Source organism: Camelina sativa, chromosome 16 (genome assembly GCF_000633955.1).
Source record: "Camelina sativa cultivar DH55 chromosome 16, Cs, whole genome shotgun sequence".
In the NCBI taxonomy this organism is placed as follows: Eukaryota; Viridiplantae; Streptophyta; class Magnoliopsida; order Brassicales; family Brassicaceae; genus Camelina; species Camelina sativa.
In genome coordinates, this window is record NC_025700.1 from 28,475,514 (window position 1) to 28,490,054 (window position 14,541).

At 35.3% G+C, this 14,541-nt stretch overlaps 2 protein-coding genes across 10 annotated transcripts in view; both read right to left on the minus strand.

Moving 5' to 3' along the window:
* Nucleotides 1–1,845, minus strand: part of LOC104753019 (AT-hook motif nuclear-localized protein 5-like) — a 3,939-nt gene extending 2,094 nt beyond the window's left edge. The window contains exons 1-6 of one of the 7 annotated variants that reach the window (XM_010475288.2): nucleotides 1,639–1,845; nucleotides 1,485–1,529; nucleotides 839–1,330; nucleotides 398–465; nucleotides 186–317; nucleotides 25–97 (exon numbers count right to left, since the gene is read on the minus strand). In XM_010475288.2, the coding sequence (XP_010473590.1) occupies nucleotides 25–97; nucleotides 186–317; nucleotides 398–465; nucleotides 839–1,328 (763 nt within the window). In that variant the 5' untranslated portion in view covers nucleotides 1,329–1,330; nucleotides 1,485–1,529; nucleotides 1,639–1,845. Of the gene's footprint in view, nucleotides 1–24; nucleotides 98–185; nucleotides 318–397; nucleotides 466–838; nucleotides 1,360–1,484 lie in introns of all 7 variants that reach the window. The other 6 variants (XM_010475287.2, XM_010475284.2, XM_010475286.2 and 3 more) reach the window with 6 other exon arrangements.
* LOC104753023 (lysine-specific demethylase lid-like) lies at nucleotides 4,096–12,213 on the minus strand. 3 transcript variants are annotated; one of them, XM_010475295.2, is made up of 26 exons: nucleotides 12,095–12,213; nucleotides 10,655–11,997; nucleotides 10,333–10,390; nucleotides 10,047–10,169; nucleotides 9,866–9,923; nucleotides 9,589–9,725; nucleotides 9,029–9,190; nucleotides 8,823–8,909; nucleotides 8,526–8,708; nucleotides 8,279–8,428; nucleotides 8,011–8,193; nucleotides 7,846–7,911; nucleotides 7,617–7,712; nucleotides 7,291–7,377; nucleotides 7,095–7,211; nucleotides 6,802–7,009; nucleotides 6,617–6,693; nucleotides 6,398–6,456; nucleotides 6,181–6,312; nucleotides 5,921–6,080; nucleotides 5,514–5,849; nucleotides 5,368–5,424; nucleotides 5,164–5,262; nucleotides 4,976–5,071; nucleotides 4,697–4,887; nucleotides 4,096–4,599 (listed from the first exon to the last, which is right to left on the minus strand). In XM_010475295.2, exons 2-26 carry the CDS (start codon nucleotides 11,971–11,973, stop codon nucleotides 4,440–4,442), a joined length of 4,401 nt encoding a protein of 1,466 aa, XP_010473597.1. In that variant the 5' UTR covers nucleotides 11,974–11,997; nucleotides 12,095–12,213; the 3' UTR covers nucleotides 4,096–4,439. The 3 variants fall into 3 exon arrangements, with proteins under 3 accessions (XP_010473597.1, XP_010473595.1, XP_010473598.1); XM_010475293.2 differs by having other exon boundaries at nucleotides 8,279–8,431; XM_010475296.2 differs by having other exon boundaries at nucleotides 8,279–8,431; nucleotides 10,655–11,882; nucleotides 12,095–12,202.

The window sequence follows — 14,541 nt, forward strand, 5'->3', positions numbered from 1 at the left end:
CAGAAAGAGAGACACTCAAACCGCCTGTTCGACTTTTGGATCCACCTTCATCATTCACCAGATACGATCCACCTAAACTTAGAATATCAAAACGTCCCTAAGGAAAACAAGAAAAAAGGATTCTATTAGAAATCTCTTTCCAGGTTTTGTATTTTCTCGATTAACAGAATGAACGATTTTGAAACCTTGAATGTTAAGTGAGGTGTTGTTAAAGCGGGTTGACGGAGAGTGACTGAAGAAACTGTTCCAGTGCCTGACATTATACAAAGAGTTCGAGGTCTTTGTTGTGAAAATGACACAATTTTCGCAACAATGTCCTGCAAGAAAAATAAAATTAAAATTGAAACAATGTAAAGCTACATAATCAGTAAGATTGAAAAGAGTTTTGAGAGTTTACTTCTCCTGCTTCAACGCTGATCACATGAGGTGCAAAAGCAGATCCAGCTGATGCATTCATCCACTCACCTAAAGTAATAAACAGAGTTAAAAGTTTTCAATTGACTAATCACATTAGAATGAACAATCATATCAACATAATACCAAACAATCAATGTTGAGTAGCAGTAACAACAGAGCTACATCAATAACATAATCTGGCCATAGAATCATCTAGCAGGATCCAAGCTTTACATATATTATATTTTATAGTCTTGTACCATGTTGGCCAACCACATTGGAATGACCAATTACTATCTCAACTCACATTAAATCAACCTCCACACATGGATCAGTCAATCTAATACCTAACAATCAATATTGAGTAGCAGTAACGACAAAGCTAAAGCAACAACTTAACACTTGACCAAGTAAACAGAAAAAAAAAAACTCGAGATCTCACCATGAGTAGCCAAGCGTTGCTTCCTTCCAGTTCCAGGAGGTCGACCTCTGGCTCGTCTGGGTGCATTAGGGTCATCAGACATTGGAGATGAGTCCTTAGACTTATTATTACTAACACAAGGCATTGGAGAAAGCCCTAGAGAGACTTGTCCATCAGGAGCATACTTTCTCGGCCGTCCACGTTTCTTCCTAGCCGTCGGTGTCCCCGCCGGTGGCGGTGGCGGTGGCGGCTGCAACTCCGCAGCAGAAGCAGAGGAACCCATCCCCATGTGAATACTGTGCCCAAAATCAGAGTGCCTGTGCTGCTGCTCAGCCATGGAGAAAGGAGGCCCAGCCTGAGGGTGATGAATGTTAGGGTTTGACATTGGCCTAAACCCCGGAGGTGGTGGCGGCGGTGGCGCGTGAAGACCACTCGCGACTTGGGAAGGTGTAAGATTGGGAAAGGCTCCTCTTTGAAGATAGTACTGAGTATGCGAGCCTGGAAATGCCATTGCTTCTCTTCCGTCCATGCATTAAAAAACCCTAAATTACAAATCTTTAAAGAGTAAAAAAAATAAAAGAAGAGATTTTTAAAAAAGGAAACTTTAATTCCCTAAGAAATCGTAAACCCTAGTAAAGAGAACAACAATGGCGGTTTCTTAATTTACCCAGTAATCAATCAGCTTTCAAGATCCAAATTGTTTCTATGAAACCTAAAAAAAAACAAAAAGAAGTTAAAATCTTGAGTATCACTAAGAACTCGATTACAGATTTGGAATTAAGAAAACAGGGGAAAGTAAGTAAGTAAGTGGCTTCTCCTACAGTTAGATTTAATGGAGAAATCTAGGGTTTCTGAGATGGAGAACACAATGTGTATCAGAGGAGATGACAAAGGAAGATGAAAGAAGAGACAAATCAGGGAGAAGAGACAACAGATTTATAATTTTGATTTTTTTTTTCTTTTAATATTTGTGAACTTTTTGAATTGGAGAGGCCTTACTCTGAAAGTTAGAAGACCAAAGAAGAAGAAGAGAGAAAGGAGAGTGACGACCATTGTTTCCTATTTATATATTTTCTTTTAATTTATTTAGTTTATTAAATTTTGGTTAAAGATATATATTCAATATTTTTCTCTTTTTTTAGAATATTAAATTAGTTTGTTGAAGAATATTTTTTAATTGAAAAAGGATATTAGAACTTTCTTATTACAAAATATAATGTTTCATTAGATCCCTGACTGAAAAGCAAAATTTATTAGTCATTGCTGTTATATTCATTATTAATATTATTAGCTTTTCATGTATTGTTTGCTTTGATTTTCAAAAAATTATATGCTCGTAATGCCTCTTACCATTTAAGTTTTGTTTTATCATCAAACTCTAAATTACTAAGAAAAAAATTACTTAACATTTAATACTATTATATATTTTTAAAAAATAGTGATAAAAATATTAAATACTAAGAAAAGATTAAGTTTTGTAGTATATTATTCTTCTAATGCATCTTTTTTGGCCAACAAAATCTTGATACATCGTATCAATTATCAAACAAATTAGAAGTTATCTAGATATCTTTTATTATAATCTATGACTATAATATATATAATATTTATTACTTTTATTTTAATTAGTTTAGATAATTATACTACTAATTTAGAGTTTATTTAGGTTTTTTTGAAGTTTCTTATATAAATCTTAAAGTTTAATATTTGTAATTATTATTCCCACGATTTGTATTTTTTTTTGTCTATATCTGAATTACATGTTCTTACTTGCGAGATTTTCACTAGATATTTTGTGAGTTTGTTTTTTTCACTTTATGTTATTATTAGAAGAGGTGAAATCATGTAGCCATGTAGGAGTAGGAGGTTCAAGGAATGAAGCAAGACTCGAGTTGACTTAATTTCATATAATCTTCAATTCAAAATTCAGATGTAGGAAAGAAAAAAAAAAAAAAAAAAACTAAATCAAACTTTGTTTTTAAACAAAAATTTTTTTGGGTATAATTTTAAACTTTGATTCAGAAAGAGATTGCATGAGAGAGAGATGTGTCCTAATGTTGAGTGTTGACTAAAGGATAGGAGAGTGAATTGGGACACACTTGAATATCTCTCTCTCACATGTCCAAATCACTTTGCTATTTCTTTCTTTGCTTCGGACAGAGCCCTCTCTCCTAACTTTATTTTTTTCCCATTTTTATATTCCCCTTTTTTCCTTTTACTTTTATTTATCTAAATTCTTTTATTTTTCAAAAGTTTTGAAAGTGATTAAAAAAAATTATATATATATATATATACATGTTTTTTATTTTGCACCTAATTTAAAAAGTTAGTATGATGCATTTAATATCCGGCGTCTAAAAGGGCCCGACCAAAAAATCCAAATAGTCAAAAATTTGATGCACTAGATATGTTTTTTTTGTTTAATTAGATTTGTTCTGCTACTACTCCCAAATCCAATTCCTGACTACAAATTTTTAGTTTGTCTAATGTCAAGAATCTTGTTGCACTCACGCTTTAACACCAACATAGTTTTGACTTTTGACATTAAACTAAATAAATTTGACTTTCCCTTCTTCTTTTTGCCAACTTTTCACTTAAATTTAATGTGACTTTTGTCTTTCTTTGTTTTTTTTTTTACTTATTAGCAATTTTCATGAAAAATCACATAAATATTTGAGGCCGACCAGTACTGAACTTGACATTTTTTTAAAAAATTGTTTTCCTCACATAAAAAGTCCATTCCTCTTTAACTTGTTATAAATATAAAAACTACATTAATAAGATATGGATGGACACAATAAATGCAAGATATTCAAAAATGATAGAAGAGTGTTGAAGGAAGCTTTCAGCTCGAGGATGGTGTCTGAAAAGGTACAATAAGGCTCTGTTTCTATGAAAGATCCCTTAGTTAATACTTCACAGCACATCTCTACATACAATGTACATATATATTGAGAGATATGATTGTGGGTCTGTGATTTCACATGATGTCATCAAAAGTGATTCTTGTAAGGAAAGTGATCTCAACTATTGCTTTTTTTGAATTTTCCTTCTGATGTATTTGTGGGGATGGAGTGATATGATTCTCTCTTTCACACATTTTTGGTCCGTTGATTTCTGGTCCAAACCAAATTTGTTTTCAAAACTATTCTAATAGTGTTGCTGGTAATTTGATTTTGGTAGGAGTTTGTTGGTTTTGAAATTTGAAAGAATTTTAAAAGTTTATATAAGTATATTAAAGAAAATCATCAAAAATTACAATTTAATAAAAATTACCATACAAAAACAATGGTAGACCGATACAATAGATTTTAACAAGTTACAAGTAAAGCCTTCGCTTTAAGATCTAAAGCTAATAAATCCTCTATACATACATAGTTGTGATTAGAATTTATCTAATACATAATACACATTACAGATCCAGTGATCTAGTTAAAAAAAAAAAAAAAAAAGATCCAATAATCTGGCAAATTATTAAAGGCCAAAAACCTTTTATGTTAACTTCTCCATTTTCTAATGGAAACATTACAAAAAGATTAGAGAAAAAAACCCCATCATCTAAAATTGAATCAATGAATTAGCTCTATATTTCAGTCCCTCAAAGAGATTATTATGTTGGTTCTTAAGTGAAAAACCATGGAAGAATATGAACCTGAGGGCTCCCTTTAGCTGTCCGTTTGATGCGTTTTCGGGTTTTCCACCGTAGATCATCAACTGCAGCACCAGCCGCTACCTTTCTTGTCCGTCTTTGGTTTCGCGACTGTGTCTCTAGCTCCGTTGATCTGTTACCAGATATCAGTTAAACAAATGGATTCAGAAAACAGAAAAGTGTGTGGCAAACGTGTTTAGAGTAAGCTTGTATTGGCTCAAGGGACAAACCTAGCGGGGTCAATCTGTGGAGTGGATTCCGCCACTGGACAACAAGCGGAGCAGACATAAGCCTCGGGCCGCCAATGAAGTTTTAAACAATAGGTGTGATACCATTCGCCACACTGATTACAGGAAACCATGGATCTTGAGTTGTATGGCTTTAGACAAATACAGTGTAACATACTCCGAGCTCGTAAAGACTGCATCAATCAACCATGATACAAAACAGTATTAGATAACGGTATAGGTTGTGTGTTAAGCATTGTTAACATTTCATTTTATATTAACCTGTAGTTCCTGCTCTGGATAGACAGGTAAATTTTCACCCTCAGAAATAAGATCGAAAACATCTTCCAAGGCAAGAGCGCCCGAGTCCGTCACCACCTGCAGATCAAACCAATAGCTCTCGCTTTCGTTAAACTATCCAAAGGGATATAAAGCAATTGACTGAAAAAACATTAAGTGTTGGCAAGTACTTTTCTAGCTCGTTTTGCCCACTCTAGTCCAGTGTCTTTCAACTCCATGAGTCTCTTGCCTAAGTAATACTCTTCGGGTGATATTTCCAGTGTTAGTCCCTGTTAATAAGAAAATGACCGAAACTCATCAACCAGATCCCTGTGGTGTTAAGGTATTTATTGAAAATCCAAAGAGAAGGATAAAGATACATTAGCCGAACATACCTCTTCTAAGTGCTGCTGAATATGCTGTAACGAGGGCTTTCCTACTTCTTTTAGCAACTGCCAATTAAAGACGCTCTTAAACAATCAAAATGGAGTACATAACCACATAAAGCGTCAAATTAAAACTCTCCGAAATCTAATTGTACCTCAGAGGAAGGTGAGCTAGAGGTTAACGTGATGGTCTTACTACACCATCCTAGTTTTAGACTTGCAGCTCGAAGTTTGGGAAGTTCAACGAAACTAAGACCAAGGGCAAGACCAGATTCTCTAGCAGAGTCCACTCTGGTTATCAAATCCATAATCTTCGGAAGGATATTGCTATGCATGCCATCATCTATTTTCGCAGTGTCCAACAAATCTTTAGTTTCTTGCAAGAGCTGATGATTATCACACTGCCACCTCTCGCAATTAAGCAACAATGTTTCAAGAACTCTTGGCTCTTGAAGCGGAACGTTTAGAGATTTAGACTGAGAAACTAGGTCCTGCGAAAAATTAAAGCATTAGTTAAAAGAAAATAAACAGAAACCAAAATAGCCATACAAGGCAGACAAACCTTTAATACAGGAAGTTCAAGCACAGAACATGGAGATGATGCCACAGAGGAAGTGGCTGATAAAAAAGGCTCAGATTTCTGAAGCCAAGTTTCAGCCGACGAGATTGTCTTCTCTATGCCTTTCAAAGAAGGCAAAACCGCATCAATGTTGATTGACGTCCTAGAAACAAACATCTTTTCATGAATAAAAGACTTAAAAGAAAAACAAAGCATCGGATGAACTAAATAAATTTGCAAGCCTTAACAAAAGATATATATACCTTACGAGATCTTTAAGGTCGTACATCTGAGTTTCACTGGCAAGGATACTGCTTGCTCTTTCCTCCCAACACCGTGCTCTTGACAAAATTCCCGAGATCTCAACAAATAACTTTTCCTCATCAATGTGTAGCCTGGAAGTATAAAATTTTAGCATGACAGTAAAAATAAAGTAGGATGCGTTACATATTGTACAATCAGTATATGGGGACAACGTACACAACAGCTTCTGAGAGCAGCTGCTCAATAAATTTCAGAGACCTTCTTGCAGTATAAACCTACATTTACCCCAAAAAAAAAAGCTGAATCAATGATCTGAACCAAAGAGAAAGCACTCAGAACATGAAAACTAATGCAGTTTCATCAGTTATCATGATAACTGCATGGGACAAGTGAGAGATACAACTCAGACAATAAAAGAAAGAGAATAACATTTACCGTTCGAGTTTTGTCCCGGCAAGACGCCTTCTTCAGTTCAACCTCAACAAGAGGCAGTCCTTCAGCTATTTCAGATACTGTGGAATGGGTTAAAGCTATCAGCCAGCCTGTCACTATGGACTATGGAGTACAACGCAAAAATAGGTGGAAATACTCTAAAGAATGTCCAAGTACAAAAGAAATACCTTGAATGCCTAACGATGCTCCAACCTTTAGAAGGGAGCTCAGATCTCTAATTAGTTTTCGCTGGTCCTTGCCTTCACGTACATCAGCCATTACATCATTATAGCGTGAAATCCAAGACAAAGTGTCAACATGGCACTGCCTCAGGATATTCAACTCATGAATGTTAACGCTGAAACTATCAAATTCATGAAGAACCTCTTCCACATTCTGTGCAGAAAAAAGAAAATACTTCAGAAAGGTTGAGCTGGTTTCTTAATCACACTGAAAGATACAGAACAAAACTACAGCCAACCTTGAGAAATAAAGAACCACTCAAAACTTTGTTACATTTATCGCGGGCTAATTCTGATTTCTTTAGCAAATCCAGAATCCCTTCTGTTTCTGGAAGTTGCACCTGAAGCTCCAACATCTATAAAGGAAAAAGAACGATTATAATGCATGAACAAGTAACACAATTATCATTTTCAGAATAAGGACAATATATTCACCTCTGACTTTAGCTTGGAAAGTGCATCCATTTCAATTCCTGGAGGTTTAGTGTCCGTGAGACAGAGTCTTGCCTTTTCAGCTAACATCTGCGGACCCATGAGGAAATGAGATTATCAAATTCAAGAAAAGACATTAATCAACATGTCTCATATTATTCGACATGGAATCATAATTTAAACCAATAGGCAATATTCACATATTCGTCTTAACTCACACACCCTATAACGGACTCCCTTGTTATTTAAAACACAAAACATGACTACTAAGATATTGTAAGCTAGCGGAACAAATAACTATACACATGTCGGTATAAACGATGGTTTACCTTTGCAGAAGAGATCTTCTTTGACAAGATCTCATGTTTTGTAAAGGAGATCGGTGAACTAGAGACTTCAGAATGCAATCGCTCCAGCTGGGTGATCTAGAAACAAAAACCAAGTAACATTAATCAAAATGCATAACATTAATGATTTAGTCAGATTGGACTGTTTTGTAACTTAAAGGCATTTTCCTCAAGACTATGTGGGGAAGTAATGGAGTTTGTAGTGGCATACAGTTGGGTTACTTGACAGAGCTGAATCGATTTTCTCAGACAATTTTCTAGCCTCTTCAGCATAGTCCTACACAGAAATGGAAACGTGTCAACAATGTAATAACATAATGGCAAACAACAGTAACGATCTAAAGGAAAACTGGGATATCACAGCTGTATGGCTAACCTTTAATTTCAGATAACCAGATTGAAAGCAAGGAACCGGGTTAACGCTCACCAACTCATCAATAAATTCCAAGTGAACTTTCATTGAATCATTGTTGGCTTCACCTTCGACTTTTGAAAGACAGTCGCTAACAGCTTCAGCCCATATCTTTGCTTTGATCAAACTTTTTGTAACATCTCGTACCTGTGTGACAAGAAAATATATTTTATTCCATAATCTATCTAAAGACATATATACAAAAGCATTCCAACAGATACTCAAAACTTACACGGTCCATTTCTGATCCAGCCCAAAGAAACTGTTCTGCTTCCTTCAACAGAGTGGCATATTCAACACTAGAAAAGGCATGGTCAAGAACCTTCGATGCTCGAAGAAGCCATTTGTCAGCTGGTCGTGTCTGACTCACTTGCATTCCTTCCTGCTAGCATGAGAAAAGCAGCAGCAGTTTATATATTTATCATAAGATATGGAAGACTGCTAACTTATTTAATACAAACCCTTAAATATAAATTTACCTTTTTGTTGAAAGCACTAGATCGTTTGGTGCCTGAACTCGGCCGTTGTGAGTTTTTGGTTTCTTGCGTTTTGCAGCCACCAAACTTCTCAACTTCTTGTACCATCCTATCCAGCTCAGCAAGAGTATAACGATATACAAGACGCAACTTTGTAGGTTCACATTCACAAAGGTGCTTCCAGTGCTGAATTCAAGATTATAAACACTCAAGTAAATAGCAAGATTATAAATTAGATTCTTAAGGGTAGCTTCTGCTTGAAGTGGATTGGTCTCTAGAAAGTTGGATATAAATATTTACCTCCAAGCATGCAAAAACAGATGGCCTGCAATTGCAGACGATAGCAGAAAGATGAAGAAACTGCTGGCAGATGATGCATGTTGGATCCTACAAATACCGTAATAAAAAGAGTCCACACATCAGAGGATTATCTAATGCAAACAAGAATGAGTATGAAAACAACTTAAACATTGAAACCAACAATATCTGATTGCAGAAAGAAAAACCTCTTCGATGCCCACAGAATCAGGGCATTCAGGCACAAACATAGGAGAAGATCTCAAAATACCACTTTTCCAGAGCTGCTCTCTCCAGTTTTTTTCCTTGCTGTATATTCTGAGCAATTCTTTCTTCAAATGTATTGATCCTCCGCTATTGCAGCAGTTTTCCTATAAGAGAATACAATTAAAACAATCACTGAAGCTGCCTAAATATCCACATTTGGTGCTTGAAGCTAGCATACACTATGGCACTAGTACAAATGAATAATTAACAGTGGTTCATCTCCCATCAAGTAATCACTATATTGTCTTTTGTGAATGCAATAGAGATAGTATATTAATCAACAAAACCAACAAACTCAATGGAATCATAAAAGCAGTATAAGCAAATACCGTCATCATGTGGTATGACCACTTGACAAATAACTAAAATGAATGAAATAAATTAGTAACAGCCAATACTAATCATGGACTTGTTCCCAACCAGAGGAAAATGGGAATACAACTCATCTCGCTAGCCTAATCATGGGACATGTTTTAAACGCTGTTAATATTGTCTCTCTTACCTTAGCTACCACGCAGAGAAGCTCTTCATGAGATATGACTGAAGGTTTCCGGTATAGCCGATACAGCTCTGCCCCAGAACCACCATAAGGTAGCCAATCAGCAGTGGCGAAGTTGACGGCTTCTGCACAATTTAAACCTGGAAGGACAACATATGCTAGTATATCACATACGGAACAAACATATTGGTAACGAAACATCCTAATGCAATTAATTGAACACTTTCACGCGCAAAACTAGTCAAATCACTACAATAACAAAAATTAGGAGTTGGCGTACCAAAATTGAATCCAGCATGAAAGGATTTTGGAAATGTGATCACGAAGTTTCCAGGCTCCTAGCAATGAACAAAAGTAGAGGGAATATGTTACTATTAATAATCACAAATAACTTCCAAACTTGCAATTGAAATGCTATTATCTCATCAATGAACTATATACTCGTATATGGTATATCAAACCTGTAATACTGTGTAGACTGGGACTTTATTTTCTTGTAAAACAGTCGGACTCAACATGGTAACCAGTTGAAAGAGCAAATCTGGCTGAGCATCAAAGAGATCGGGAAGTGTTTTCCGCATGACCTACAGAAAAATCAAGCAGCTCAAGCACCTAAACTTTTATTTCTGAAAGCAAGCACATATCCAACTATGCTAGAAAAAATATACTGAACTGTGAATAACTAGCCAATTATTAAGAGCAAAGATTAAACCCCTTTGGAGGCGTAGAGCACAAAAAAAAACTAACCTTTTCAAAAGCACTAGCAGCACTGCCTGGAACACCATACCAACATTTTGCCTCGCCCCTGAAGAGGTGTGAATCAAAAAGAAGCTGGTAGCAAGATCTTTCAAGATAAAAGGCGCAATTAAAAGAGTCTATGAATAAGAAAGTTCTAGTTAGTCTTAGAAACATCTTCTCCCTAAGACCAAGACAAAATACGGAACAGAGGAAGGGAAATTGCGACTTCCTAGAATCGAGATATCGAGAATGCAGTACTCTAAATGCTTCAGAAGAATGATAAAGTATTGTAGAAAGAAACAAAGTGACAATTACAGTAAAGGAAACATACCAGTGTAGATAATTGACAGAGTAAAAACAATGGTCTTCAAAATGCCAACAAAAAGAAGAGAAGAGCATTCCAAGATATAGCCAAGGCACCGTAACACCATTAATGTTATGACGAATGGCCTGAAGCATAGATCCTTTCAACTTAGGCATGTTATTAAGATTCCAAGGGCTACTACAATATTCATCCCATACATTTGCCTCAACTGATTCTGGTCTTTGATCACCTATTCTAGGGAAACCACTTCCATAAACAGAAGTATCCAAGTCATTACCATACATAACTTCAACCTCACCACCTGACCCTTCTACTATCTCCCAAAACTTTTTCTCTATCTGCGTCCTAGACACTGATCCTGAACCAAACCACTTTCTTTTAGCGCGATCAGCAACGCGCTTGAAATCTTCTAGTGGTAAGCATTTACCAGGAACAAACCCAAAAGTTTCTTCATCAGTGTTTAAGCACTCAAGGCAATACCAGTTCCCTAGTGGGATATGCTTCAGCGGTGGCGAGAGACAATATATATGCCAACCTTTATTACAACTATCACACAAAAGCATCACTTCGCCGTGTTTGCCACTTTTACATTGCTCACATGATTGATCAACCACTTCTTCATGTTCCACCTTGGGACTCTTTTCATCACCACTTATCTTTCTTCTCTTTGAGCTCCGAGATTCAGAACACCGTCGACTCCGTTCATTCGTTTTCCTTTTGCATCCCTTTGACGCATCCCCATTCATCCGACTGTGATAATTCTCGAAATCATGCAAGTGCTCTTTGTATAACTGGCACAAGACATGCTTAGCACACTTTGAAATCTTTTCACCAGATTTCATAAACTGATACACCTCACCCCATTTTTTCCCTTTGACAACCTTTTCGTAACCACCAAACCGCTTCACGGCATTGAACAGCTTACACAAATCCAACTCCTCTCCTTCGAAAACAACTCTCTTCTTCAGCTTCTTACCTAAATGCTCCTCCAAAAACCTATTGTACTCCAACTGAAACGTCTTCGAATTGCAAGAAGCAGGACGAAACTGCAACCGGTGAATCTCTTGTGTCTTTGTTGGGAACTTAACAGATTCCAAATCCAAACCAAAAGGAGGTTTCCAGGAACTAGGTGGAACAATCTTGCAAATACCATAGACCTCTGCCTCTGGCTTGATCTTGTATATGTACTCTAACGGATCTTTGAATTCATCTTCTGTCGGGTGATAAACAGGTCCTACAGGAACATTGATAGATCCTCTAAGTTTCTGATCTAAGACCCTTTTCTCCACTGCCTTAACTCTACCTTTTCCCATTACCAAACACATCAACTAAAACCGCACAATCATAACCTACGGATAAAATAATTCAATACAGACACGCAAAGATCAAAAACCCTAATTCAAGAACAGTGAGAATTCAATTCTAGGGTTAGCAAAAAATTTATACCTTGTGAGACTGTTGGAGAGAGGAAACAGAACAGAGCTCGTGAAACTAACAGAGTTGCGGAGAAGATGAAGTGTTCCTCCACGAATGTTTTTGTTTTTCTTTTGACGAATTTTGTTTGTGAGAAAAGAAAAAAAAAAAAAAGGTTTTAATTTCTTTTATAAAGCGCTGTTACTGAATTTCCAAAATTGGGTTTGGATAGTAACGGAAATTACGGGGAAGGAGAGAGAAAGAAAAGATATTCTCAGTTCTTGTCTACGAGAAGAGGACTTCGTGTAGTTTATTCTGATCGGAGAGGTACTACGTGTAGTTTCTCATTAGCCGTGTTTGGGCTCACATTACTAAGGCTGGTAAGGCCAAGGCCCATTATAAATCTCCCAATACAACAAAACAAATATTTCTTTTTGGTAAGTCAGAACTAATATTATAGGACAACTTGTTGTATTAGGATTTCTTTTTTTTTTTTAAATGGAAATTAATAATAGTTTAAATATATTTTTTTTTAAATATAAAAGTTTACTATTATTTTTTATGGTAGATAGGGTTTAAATTTGGAATCTAGGGTTTAGATCTAGACTTGTTTAATTTAGAGAATTTTTGACTATTTATAATTTGATATAACGTTGAGACTAGTTCGTTTTCCTGATATTCTATAGAAATTCGGATTTGAGCTTTTAGGTTTTATAGGTTACTGCTGCTTATCTCTTGATTTCAATCTTTCTCGTTAATATATAGTTTCTTGAGTATATATATCTCTTTCCGATTGGAATGAGTTGACTAGAAGCATTCCTAAGGACCTCTCATTTAATGTGTTTGTCTTGCTCTCTCAATCTATTAGATTGGAGAAAATAAATTGCACCTACCATTTATCTAGTTCAGCACATGTAATTGCACCTATCATTGGATACTTTACATTGTAATCGATTTTGAGCTAAACTGGAATGTAATCTTCAACAAAGTCATACAAAGATGACATTTTTTCGCATAAAAGGAGTTTTTCTTTCTAAAGAAAATCAAAAACGGTTTAATCTTCCCTTCAATGCTTCATATGCTTCTATAGCAGTGATGAACCCCTTGTCTCATGAGATGTCTCCCAGGATTAGCATCAAATTAAACCGTGTCCGACCATTGCCAGTTGCACAGTCAAGAAGAAGTAACATTATTAAAAGAGAAGTAAATTTTGTGAGTTTTTCAATATAATAAAAAGAAAAAGGGGAAAAAAAAATTCTCTATATCATTCGCAGGTACGAGGGGATGGTCGGTGAAAAGGCGTTTCTACTGTTGGAAGAAAACAAAAGAAAATAAAAATGCTATAGAGCGTTATGTCGGTGGCAAATGTTTAGTTAACTCATTATCTTCCTTTTCCACGTTCACATTATTCTATTTTCACATAATCATCTTTCCAAATATTTAATTTCAATTAGAGGAAAAGATAAAACTGTTACCTAAATAGTTATGTGCGACAAGGGACATGCATCTGTGTAAATGTAGTAATATATAACTAATTGTGTGAAATAGCTATATACTATTGATTGACAGCTATGGATCAATTAGATGGAGTTGTGGAATACGGTACCAGTGTGTGTGTGCGCTACGCGACGCGTCCAAATTATGGTATCATTGACAAAAACATACCATATGTATTTCTTTTTGTAGTTACCGTTTTTTTACAATTTGATACCCTTATAATTAATTTCTTCTTAATCAATGGGAACAAGAAAGTGACTGGTAATTCAGTAATTGCATTTAAACATCCACGTTTTTCATCACTATTTTTGTTTAATCTTTTGATAACCCGAAATCCTGAATAACTCCCAAAACATGTAAAAGAATTTTAAGTATTTTCTTTTGATCGTTTAAAACGTTATTGTAAACAAAAAAAAAACGATAGCATTCTTTTGCTATAAACTAAAAAGTAAAATTAAGAACCCATTTGAATACAAACATTTGCACTTATCACTTTAGATGATGTAAATTAATATTAATTGAATTATACAAAATCCGTAAATCGGTTTTGCTTTATGTTAATAGATCCATCTAATAATATAAAACGGTCTTTTGGCGGTTGAAAAACAGTTAGTGATACATCAATTTATCAGATAGAAAAAACATTATAAAAAAATTTTAAAGTGAATTTTTGTCATTTTTGGTACTCGTTTTATGATCTGTTATAATAAAAGCGGTATAAGATTATCAATCACATACAATGTATAACAGAAAAATATATGGATAAAATTTTCTATACTATTTTGAAAAATGAACAACCAAATATTTTGAAGAAAAAAACACTCCTAATAAAATTAAATTATTGGTATTGAAAATTCCAAATTGATGGGTTATTGTGTGATAGCAAATATGAGTTGTTTCTTAGATATCCCTTATTTTTTTGACCCACTGGTTGAGTTGACTTGGGTGAGAGAGAGGAGGCCTGCTGCTTTGCTGTGTTTCTC

Excerpts from the sequence above, each read along its gene's own strand:
- LOC104753023 (XM_010475293.2), bottom strand. The coding sequence starts at position 11,973 with ATGTGTTTGGTAATGGGAAAAGGTAGAGTTAAGGCAGTGGAGAAAAGG. Across the intron at positions 8,709-8,822 it reads CTGTTTTTGCATGCTTGGAG|CACTGGAAGCACCTTTGTGA; the intron begins GTAAATATTTAT and ends TCTTGAATTCAG. Across the intron at positions 5,263-5,367 it reads TTCAGCAGCACTTAGAAGAG|GGACTAACACTGGAAATATC; the intron begins GTATGTTCGGCT and ends TCTTATTAACAG.